Here is an 11,063-nt window from a genome sequence, read left to right as displayed (position 1 = left end):
AATGAAAAATACCGGCCATTGCATGGCCGGTATTTTTCATCCAAACTTACCGGCACAGCCCGGAATGTAGATGAAAATACCGGCTGTGCCGGTAAAATACCGGCAGGGTGGCAACCCTAAGTGTGCGGGATTTGACTATTCGTGGCTGTGTCGCCATGGAAACAGTGCAGTCTCCCGGCCACTCTGGGCCCTGCCGCTCGATGCTCTCGGCTGTCGATTGCGCGCCCTGTGCCGTCTCAGCCTGCGCTCGGCGATCTCCCTCGGTCACTGCGGCAGAGGTGTCATGGCGGCGCGCAGCTCGGATTCACGTGGTGTATTTTACGAAGCGGTCCAGGCGGTGCTGGGGAGCTGGCCGGTGCTGCAGGTGACCACTCACGACCCGGTGACCTTTAACGTGACCCCTGCCTAGTGTCAGGCTGAGGGAACACCAGGTCCAGTCTATACACTGTAGTCTCTGGTCACTCCTAAGGGAAGTTCGTGTGGGTTCACGTCTACGTACCATGATGCCTTGCAGCATTGGGCTCCGTTTATGGCACTGGTCTTCAACCTGTGGACCTCCAGAGGTTGCAAAACTACAACTCCCAGCATGCCCGTACAGTCAAGTTTGTGTGTGTGTTCACATCTGGGCACCATGATGCTTTGCAGCATCCGGCTCCATTTATGGCATTGGTCTTCAACCTGTGGACCTCCAGCTGTTGAAAAACTACAACTCTCAACCTTTGGCTGTCCTGGCATGTTGGGAGTTATAGTTTTGCAACATCTGGAGTGCCACAGCTTGGGGAACATTTGTAGAGGGTGCACTGCAGCATGATGGGAGTTGTAGTTTAGCAACCTCTGGAGAGGCACAGCTTGAGGAATGCAGTTAGAGGGTGCAGGGGGAGTGGTAGGGATTAGAGATGAGCGAACTTACAGTAAATTTGATTCGTCACGAACTTCTCGGCTCGGCAGTTGATGACTTTTCCTGCATAAATTAGTTCAGATTTCCGGTGCTCCCGTGGGCTGGAAAAGGTGGATACAGTCCTAGGAGACTCTTTTCTAGGAATGTATCCACCTTTTCCAGCCCACGGGAGCACCGGAAAGCTGAACTAATTTACGCCGGAAAAGTTATCAACTGCCGAGCCGAGAAGTTCGTGACGAATCAAAATTTACTGTAAGTTCGCTCATCTCTAGTAAGGATGATGGGAGTTGTAGTTTTGAGTTTGAAGAGTCACAGGTTGGGGAACACTTGTAGTGGGTGTAAGGCAGCACGATGGGAGTTGTATTTTTTAGGCAACACCTGGAGTGTGAGGTTGTAGAGGGTGCAGGGAAGCATGCCAGGATGGTTGGGGTACACTTGTAAAGGGTGTAGGGCAACTTGATAGGAGTTGTAGTTTTGCAGCATCTGGAGAGCCACATCTTGGAAAATTCTTGTATAAGGTACAGAGCAACATGATGGGAGTTGTAGTTTTTCAACATTTGGAAAGCACCAGGTTGGAGAACACTTGTATAGGGGGCACAAATATGGAGGCAAAAATGTGTAATGTGTTGACTGATAAGTTTGTGGCATTTTACCTTCTAGATGGGCAAAATTGGTTCTTCGGCTTCTCTTTAGCAGTGTTTTCAAACCAGTGTGCCTCCAGCTGTTGCAAAACTACAACTCCCAGCATTCCCGGACAGCCATTGGCTGTAGGAGTTGTAGTTTTGCAACAACTTGAGATACACTGTTTGGAAAATACTTCTCTATAGGATGAAGCAGCCCCTCTGGGGGCAGTTATTAAAGGGGTACTCTGTAAAGCTTTATTTTTTTTTTTCTTTTAAATGAACTGGTGCCAGAAAGTTAAACAGATTTGTAAATTACTTCTATTAAAAAATCTTAACCCTTCCAGTACTTATTAGGGGCTGTATACTACAGAGGAAATGCTTTTCTTTTTGGATTTCTCTGATGTCATGACCACAGTGCTCTCTGCTGACCTCTTCTGTCCACTTTAAGAACTGTCCAGAACAGCATATGTTTGCTATGGGGATTTTCTCCTGCTCTGGGCAGTTCCAAAAACGGACAGCTGAGGTCAGCAGAGAGCACTGTGCTCATGACATCAGATAAATCCAAAAAGAAAAGCATTTCTTCTGTAGTATACAGCCCCTAAAAAGTACTGGAAGGATTAAGATTTTTTTTAATAGAAGTCCTTTACAAATCTGTTTAACTTTCTGGCACCAGTTGATAAAAAAAAAAAAAAAAAAAAAAATTTCCACTGGAGTACCCCTTTAACCCTGACATCATACCCCTCCCTCTAAGCTTGTTAGGCAAATGTTGACTTACTGCACCACCAGGCTCTCTCTCTATTACATCTGGAAAATAGACTCATTGTTACAGTCCCCTAAACTCCCATCTCAGGGGGCTCTATATGAAGCACACATAGTTTAACCCTTTATGGGTATCTTACGTATGCCCCGAATTTAAGCTGCACCTGTCTCGTGACAAATGCATTTTAAATACTGTGACATTGTACTTGACACGTGTAGTTGTGTGCCATTTGATGACGTTAACTTATCCTAATGGGGGGAAAAAAAGTCATAGCTGGTACATAAGCCTTTGGCTGTCTGGGCATGCTGGGAGTTGTAGTTTTGCACTGGTTACTTTATGAAATAGTGCAGTGTTTCCCAACCAGTGTGCCTCCAGCTGTTGCAAAACTACAACTCACAGCATGCCCGGACAGCCTTTGGCTGTCCGGGCATGCTGGGAGTTGTAGTTTTGCAACAGCTGGAGGCATACTAGTAGGGAGACACTGGTGTATAGCAAAAGGAATGTTCTGTAACTTCTATAGCTATAACCACTTGTAGGGTAAGGGTGGTCACTGGCAGTGCCCGGCAACCAGATGCTCACACCCTACAGACTTTGCTTATATGGACGCATTCTAGTCTGTGGGTGGATAGATATGACGTGGACTGGTACTTTATTAATATTGTAACCATTACCGCCCTCTTATGTTGGCAGATTGCTGTCGAGAATGGATTCGGAGGTTCTCATGTGCAGGAAAAGGCACAATGGATGGTGGGGGTGATACATGAGTATTTCTACACCAATTGTAAGTATAATTAGGTGTATGTAAATTAGGGATTGACAAATCCACCCGGTCACCACGGCAATAGATCATTTTGTGGTGGCGCCCAGGTTTTTGTCAGCCCTTTTTATAGTGTGCCCATCCTTTAAAAAAAAACAAAAAAAAAAAAAGTTGTACTTACCTCCACCTCAGTTCCTGTGCTAATCCCCCATTCTGCCTGCGATCAGCGCTTCAGTGTTAAAGGAGCAGTGGACTTCAGTTGACTGCCGCAGCCAATCAGCGGCCTCAGGAGCATTAGGGCGAGGTTGCTGATTGGTTGCAGCAGTCACGTGACAAAGAAGCGCCAAACAAAGACGTCCGACGCTTAACACCGGAGGCAGAATGGGGATCCGATTGGGAAGGGAGGCTGGGGTAAGTAAAACAGTTTTTTGTTTTTTTAAATAAAGGTGAAAGGACACTTAATAGAAGTAATTTACAAATCTGTTCAACTTTCCGGAGCCAGTTGATGGGTATTCCAGGCCAAAACTTTTTTCTATATATCAACTGGCTCAGGAAAGTTAAACAGATTTGTAAATTACTTCTATTAAAAAATCTTAATCCTTCCAATAGTTATTAGCTTCTGAAGTTGAGTTGTTATTTTCTGTCTAACTGCTCTCTGATGACTCACGTCCCGGGAGCTGTCCAGCTCCTATGGGGATATTCTCCCATCATGCACAGCTCCCGGGACGTGACATCATCATTGAGCAGTTAGACAGAAAACTTCAGAAGCTAATAACTATTGGAAGGATTAAGATTTTTTAATAGAAGTAATTTACGAATCTGTTTAACTTTCTGGAGCCAGTTGATATATATAAAAAAAAAGGTTTTGCCTGGAATACCCCTCATCAGTTTCCCATACATTTCAATGTTAAATTTACCGTATCCGTTTCTTCTTCCGTTTTTCTGACGGAAGAAAAAATACTGCATGTGCCGTCTTTTCTCCTGTCAAAAAAACGGAAATGAGCGCAGATGGGTACAAACGGATGTGAAAGGATTGTAAAAAATAAAATCCTTTTTGACATCAATGGGATTATTTTACAACCGCAACAACGGAACCAAAACATGGGAAAAAAACGGGGACAGACGGCCGTGTGAACGCGCCCTAACGCTTGAATTGGCTGTTTGCGTTCTGACTGCAACATTAATGACCTTATTCAGGGTTGTGCACCCTTGTGTACTCATACTACTAAATAAACATAATCTACTATATATATATATATATATATATATATATATATATATATATATATATATATATAAATAATAATAATTATTTTTTTTAACTACAGTGCTCCCTCAACATACGATGGTAATCCGTTCCAAATGGACCACCGTTTGATGAAACCATCGTATGTTGAGGGATCCGTGCAATGTAAAGTATAGGACAGTGGTCTACAACCTGCGGACCTCCAGATGTTGCAAAACTACAACACCCAGCATGCCCTGACAGCCAACGGCTGTCCGGCCATGCTGGGAGTTGTAGTTTTGCAACATCTGGAGGTCCGCAGGTTGAAGACCACTGGTATTGGAGGTTATACTCACCTGTCCCCGCCGCTCCGGACCGTCACCGCTCGTCACCGCTGCCCTGGATGTTGCCGTCCATCTCTGTCGCTGCGTCCCCGTGGTGTCCCCCGACGCTCCGGCAAGGCCTCTGCTTCCCCGGCATCCTCGCTCTCGGTCACCGCCATCACGACGCTACGCACGCCGCTCCTATTGGATGACGGGACGGCATGTGCAGCGACGTGATGACGACGATGGAGAGCGCCGACGATGCAGGGGATCCCGAAGAGGACGCGCCGGAGCCCCGAGGACAGGTAAGTGATCGTCAGCGGACCACACGGGGCACCGTAAACGGCTATCCGGTGGCAGCTGAAGCAGTCTGCGCTGCCGGATAGCCGTTTATGCGATGGCCCCGACATACAAAAGCATCGTATGTTGATGCTGCCTCTGAGAGACCATCGCATGTTGAAATGATCGTATGTTGGGGACATCGTAGGTCGGGGGGGGGGGGGTCACTGTATATTAAAAGCATTGCTCTGTTAATGAGTCAGTTTTTATAAGTCAATTGCTCAACATTTTCCAGCTTGTATATTAGAGCGGAGTGTCCCTTTATGGTGTATACATTGTGTAACTTCATCCTCTTGTTTGCAGCTGACCTGGAGCAGTACGAGGTGGAGGAGACCCTGCAGGGCATAATGAATGACGAGTTCGACACAATGGTGGAGGATGGAAGTTTACCTTTGGTAAGGACATTTGGTTTTTTAATGTTACTTATCGATTGCGCTACAGTGCCGTAGGTGGGGTGCAGGTCTTTAGGCCCCATTTATATAGTGTCTCCCAACCAGGGTGCCTCCAACTGTTGCAAAACTACAACTCCTAGCATGCCCGGACAGCCAACGGCTGTCCGGGCATGCTAGGAGTTGTAGTTTTGCAACAGCTGCAGGACCACTTTTATTCATTGTTGCAACGCAATCTATACATTCTTTACACATTTTTTTCCCAGAGTCCTTTGGGGCACAGATGGGTTACTTGAGGCTCCTGCCAGACTGGTAATGGAAGGTGTCATACAGTAGAGTCTGACAGTAGGGCCACTCCCTATAGGAGCAGTCACCTATTGTTTATGACGATCTACAGCACCCGGAGAAGAACCTGCTCTGAGGACACATCTATTTCCTCCTTCTCTGCTACCAGTGGATCCTGCAAATTCTAGCCCCTTTAACTGGTGTTAGAAAGATAAACATATTTGCAAATTACTTCTATTAAAAAATCTTAATCCTTCCAGTACTTATTAGCTGCTGAATACTACTGAAGAAATTATTTTCTTTTTGGAACACAGAGCTCTCTGCTGACATCATGACCACAGTGCTCTCTGCTGACATCTCTGTCCATTTTAAGAACTGACCAGAGTAGGAGAAAATCCCCATAGCAAACATAGGCTGCTCTGGACAGTTCCTAAAATGAACAGAGATGTCAGCAGAGAGCACCGTGGTCATGATGTCAGCAGAGAGCTCTGTGTTCCAAAAAGAAAATAATTTCCTCTGTAGTATTTAGCAGCTAATAAGTACTGGAAGGATTAATATTTTTTTAATAGAAGTCATTTACAAATCTGTTTAACTTTCTGGCACCAGTTGATCTAAAAAAAAAAAAAAAAAGTTTTCCACAGAGAGTTTGTCACAGAGCGACTGCAGAGCGAGCTCCCTGCTGCGGCTGGGTAGCTCTGTGTGTCCATTCATGACTGCCTGCGAGAAATCCGCTGCAGGGAACTCTCTCTGTGACTGCTGTCAGTGCATCTTCAGCGTCCAATATGCTGCAGATGAGCTGTGTGTGACCCCAGGGCCGGCTCTGCCTATAGGCAGCCGCCTAGAGCGCCCTCCTGATGGGGGGCGCCGCTCTGCCTGCCGCAAGAAAGTTAAACAACCAGCATCCAAACCACTTGCTTAGCCAGCACCATGAGGAGGAGGTTTGTTACAGTGTGTCACCCCAGTAGTAAGGAGATTACATGAAGAGGAGGTTTGTTACAGTGTGTCACCCCAGTAGTAAGGAGATTACATGAGGAGGAGGTTTGTTACAGTGTGTCACCCCAGTAGTAAGGTGATTACATGAGGAGGGGGTTTGTTACAGTGTGTCACCCCAGTAGTAAAGTGGGGCATGTCAAAGGGTGGAGCCAATGGGTGTAGTCAAGGGGGCGACAATATTAGCTGTTGCCTAGGGTGACAAAAAATCCTTGCACCAGCCCCGTGTGACCCTACCCTTAGTGTCTGTATGTGGTAAAGAACCTATAGAATCTGATATCTGTTCATTCCCCAGATTGCCCAGCAGCTCTGCACGTTCTTCTCCCAGTGCCAACATGGAGACACCACCAACATGAAAGAGAAGATCGCTCAGCTGTCCCAGAAGAAATATAATGTCAAAGCTAATGTGCAGGAAGTGAGGGATGAGGAGGAGAGCAGCACCGAGGAGGACGAGGAGGTTGGTATTGGGGGAGGAGAGCATTTGTTTACACTTATTAAAAGCAGTGTTTCCCAACCAGGGTGCCTCCAGCTGTTGCAAAACTACAACTCCCAGCATGCCTGGACAGCCAATGGCTGTCTAGGCATGCTGGGAGTTGTAGTTTTGCAACAGCTGGAGGCACCCTGGTGTGAAAACACTGAGATAGCAACTAAACTTACCTCTATCTATATCTATGGGATCAGGATATATAGTAGTTATACACCTCCACTCCAGCTCTCTCTGTATACTGCTACTATATCTATGGGATCAGGATATATAGTAGTTATACACCTCCCCTCCAGCTCTATCTGTATACTGCTGCTATATCTATGGCATTAGGATATATAGTAGTTATACCCCTCTCCTACAGCTCTCTCTGTATACTGCTACTATCTCTATGAGATCAGGATAGTATTTATACACCTCGTATCCAGCTCTATTTGTATACTGCTGCTGCTGCTATTTCTGTTAGTAGGATATATAATAGGTATACCGCTCTCCTCCAGCTCTATCTGTATACTGCTGCTGCTATCTCTATTGGATCAGGATATATAGTAGTTATACCCCTCCCAGCTCTATCTGTATACTGCTGCTATCTCTATGGGATCAGGATATATGGCAGTTATACACCTTCCCTCCAGCTCTATCTGTATACTGCTGCTGTCCTCTATGAGACCAGTATATATAGTAGTTCTGCCATTTGCTGTCTGGGCAAGCTGGGAGTTGTAGTTTAGCAACTGCCCAACTTGGAGATCCCTTTAGGGTACGTTCACATGTGCGGATTTTCCGCAGGGGATTCTTTTACCCATTGACTATAATGAGTCTGCAGCAAATTTGCAATAGTAATAGAGGATTTGCAGATTTGCCGTGGACCCTATTGAAGGCAATGGGTAGCTACAAAATCTGTGGCAGATTTTCAGCTCAGAAAATCTGCAGTTAATTACCGGTATGTACCTGTGAACATGTTCTTAAAACTCATACACATGACGGAACGTCCGCCTGTAAAGAGCCTCGCAGTAGAACGTTCCGCAGGCGGCAGTGGTAGGACATGCGGCGGCCCTTTTTGACGCCAATGTAGTCCACACGGAATTCTGGCAAAATAATGAACCACGTTGGAGTCCGGATTCCATAAATTCTGCAGTGTGAACCGGTCATCGGAAATCCCATTGACTACAATGTTGGCTTTGTGCAGCAGAATTTCCAAAAAATAGTAGTGTGAATGGGGCCCCAGTACAGTTTTGTTGTGAAGCCAAAACCAGATGTGGATCATAATGATTAGATAAAATAAAGAACAGGTCCCCCCCAGGTTGTCTGTGTAAGGCATGTAGGGTTATGTCCCGACAATGCCATTTTTTAGACTGAGTATGAGTACCGATACTTTAAGTACTTGCTGATATAAATTACCAAATATATATATATATTTTTTTTTTGTCTTGTGACAGCAGAGGAGACTCTAGATTTCGTGAAGCCTTAGGATCTCACTGACACTCAGAATTAATATTTGCTCACAGTAATTAGGTAGGGAGGCCCCCCTTTATAGGTAGAAGTCTAAGTAGTTAGTTAGGGAACCTCCCCTATTAGGTAAAAGCCCCCCGTAGTAAGGTAGGGAACCCCCCTATTAGGTAGAAGCGCCCAGTAGGTAGGTAGAGAATCCTCCCTTTTAGATAGAATCCCCCAGTAGCTAGGTAGAGAATCCCTCTCATTAAGCTGAAGCCTCCGCCATTAGATAGTTTCCCCCCATTAGGTAGAAGCCCCCAGTAGCTAGCTAGGTAGGTATGACATCCCCCCCCCCCCCATTAGATTAAAACCCCCAGTAGGTATGAAATCAATCCCCGTTAGGTAGAAGCCCCAGTAGTAAAGTAGGGAATTCCCCCTATTAGATAATAGGGCAAATTCCCCCCTTAACTACTATCTAATAGGGGGGGATTCCCTACCTAACTACTGGGGGCTTCTACCTAATAGATGGAATTCACTACCTACCTACTGGGGGCTTCTACCTAATGGGGTAATTTCCCTGCAAAACATCTGAGGGCATCTACTTAATATTGGGAGGGGGGATTATATCTAATACTTGGGAGCTTCTACCTAATAGGGGGGGATTCTCTACCTAACTACTGGGGGGCTTCTACCTACTAGGGGAAATTCCCTCCCTAATTACTAGGTAGAAGACCCCAGTAGTTAGGTAAAGCAATCCTCCCCTTTTAGGTAGAAGACTCTAGAAGATGGGCAAGTAGGGAATTTCCCTATTAGTTAAAAGCCCTCAGAGGTTAGGTAGAAGCCCCCCAGTAGTTAGGTAAGGAATCCCCCCTATTAGGTTAAAGCCCCCATTAGGTAGGTAGGGAATCCTCCCTATTAGGTTAAAGCCCCCATTTGGTAGGGAATCCCCCCCCTATTAGGTTAAAGCCCCCATAAGGTAGGGAATCCTCCCTATTAGGTTAAAGCCCCAATTAGGTAGGGAATCCCCCCTATTAGGTTAAAGCCCCAATTAGGTAGGGAAACCCCCCTATGAGGTTAAAGCCCCAATTAGGTAGGGAATCCCCCCTATTATGTTAAAGCCCCCATTAGGTAGGGAATCCCCCCCCCTATTAGGTTAAAGCCCCTATTAGGTAGGGAATCCCCCCCTATTAGGTTAAAGCCCCAATTAGGTAGGGAATCCCCCCTATTAGGTTAAAGGCCCCATTAGGTAGGGAATCCCCCCTATTAGGTTAAAGCCCCCATTAGGTAGCGAATCTCCCTTATTAGGTTAAAGCCCCCATTAGGTAGGGAATCCCCCCCCCCCCCCCCCCCCCTATTAGGTTAAAGCCCCCATTAGTTGTGCTGATACTTCACAGTCTGTTATCTGTAGGCCCCTGTATTGTAGATACGCTGCTCCTTATGTCTTGTATCCTCTGTTACAGGCGATGGACTGTGAGACGAGTATACCGACCCCTTCCACCGGAACCGCGTCCGCCGCACCTAGTACATCGGCGTCTGACGGGCACCACAGGGAACCCGAGGAGGGGGAGATACCTGAGGCTGATGGCTGGACAGTGGTCCGGAGGAAAAAGAAGTGATGAGAACATTTTCACTATTGCACAGCTAGGTGGCGCCATTTTACCAAGCACGGCGGTCACAGGCTCTATGGTATGTGCCCGGTAGAGACTTGGACACATTGAACCATCTGGGCGAAATACACCAGATCGTGAATCGCCTGGAGGACGGAGGATTGGATCATCCATTTAAATAGACATTTGCTCTGTATAAATTATTATTGACACACAATAAGTCAGTGCTTCCTAACCAGTGTGCCTCCAGCTGTTGCAAAACTACAACTCCCAGCATGTCCGGACAGCCAACGGCTGTCCGGGCATGCTGGGAGTTGTAGTTTTGCAACAGCTGGAGGACTGCAGTTTGGACACCACTACAGTAAACGATTTATGGGAGTTGTTATTTTGCAACAGCTGGAGGACTGCAGTTTGGAGACCACTACAGTAAAGGATTGATGGGAGTTGTTATTTTGCAACAGCTGGAGGCACCCTGGTTAGGAAACACCTTTAGAAGGGCTCCATATAGAACGTGCGATCTCCCAAAGGCAGATAGACACAGAATGAATCAGGCCCAGCCTGTCTTATAAAGATGCATATGTATGACCGGTCTGAACGGGTGTGCAGCTTCTACCTGATAATTCGTTTTCTGTTTTTTTTTTTTTTTACAAATTTTGTGTGGACCTTCATGAGTTCTTAAGATTTGGCCCTGAAGTGGTTAAAATGGGTGGTGGTGGGGGGGGGGAGGGGGCGCTGTCTTCCATTATCGGATGCCGCCTTTGTCCATGTTCTGTCTGGTATTGCACCTCAGCCCCATTCAAGTGAATAGTGTCAGGATGTCATACCAAACAGAGTCCGTGTCCGCTACTCGCTCCCGGCTTTTATTGTCAGGACTTCTGTATGGACTGCCGGCTATTATGTTAGTCCGGTCCTGACACTAAGGCGCATGAGTGACTGCGCATGCGCGGCGATG

At 46.4% G+C, this 11,063-nt stretch overlaps 1 protein-coding gene across 1 annotated transcript; it reads left to right on the top strand.

Annotated features, from left to right (window-relative positions):
• Positions 1 to 146: 146 nt before the first annotated feature.
• Positions 147 to 10,753, top strand: TSR2 (TSR2 ribosome maturation factor). The gene is made up of 5 exons (XM_056537761.1): positions 147 to 364; positions 2,972 to 3,062; positions 5,229 to 5,320; positions 6,885 to 7,046; positions 9,965 to 10,753. The coding sequence occupies exons 1-5, from the start codon at positions 284 to 286 to the stop codon at positions 10,118 to 10,120; spliced, it is 582 nt and encodes a 193-aa protein (XP_056393736.1). The 5' UTR covers positions 147 to 283; the 3' UTR covers positions 10,121 to 10,753.
• The last annotated feature ends 310 nt before the right edge of the window (positions 10,754 to 11,063 follow it).

Source organism: Hyla sarda, chromosome 9 (genome assembly GCF_029499605.1).
Source record: "Hyla sarda isolate aHylSar1 chromosome 9, aHylSar1.hap1, whole genome shotgun sequence".
In the NCBI taxonomy this organism is placed as follows: Eukaryota; Metazoa; Chordata; class Amphibia; order Anura; family Hylidae; genus Hyla; species Hyla sarda.
This window is presented reverse-complemented; position numbering and strand designations above follow the sequence as displayed.

Bases quoted from the DNA above. Each gene is read 5' to 3' on its own strand.
- TSR2 (XM_056537761.1), top strand. From the start codon at position 284: ATGGCGGCGCGCAGCTCGGATTCACGTGGTGTATTTTACGAAGCGGTC. The intron at 5,321-6,884 runs GTAAGGACATTT...TTCATTCCCCAG, and splicing joins AGGATGGAAGTTTACCTTTG to ATTGCCCAGCAGCTCTGCAC. The intron at 7,047-9,964 runs GTTGGTATTGGG...CCTCTGTTACAG, and splicing joins GCACCGAGGAGGACGAGGAG to GCGATGGACTGTGAGACGAG.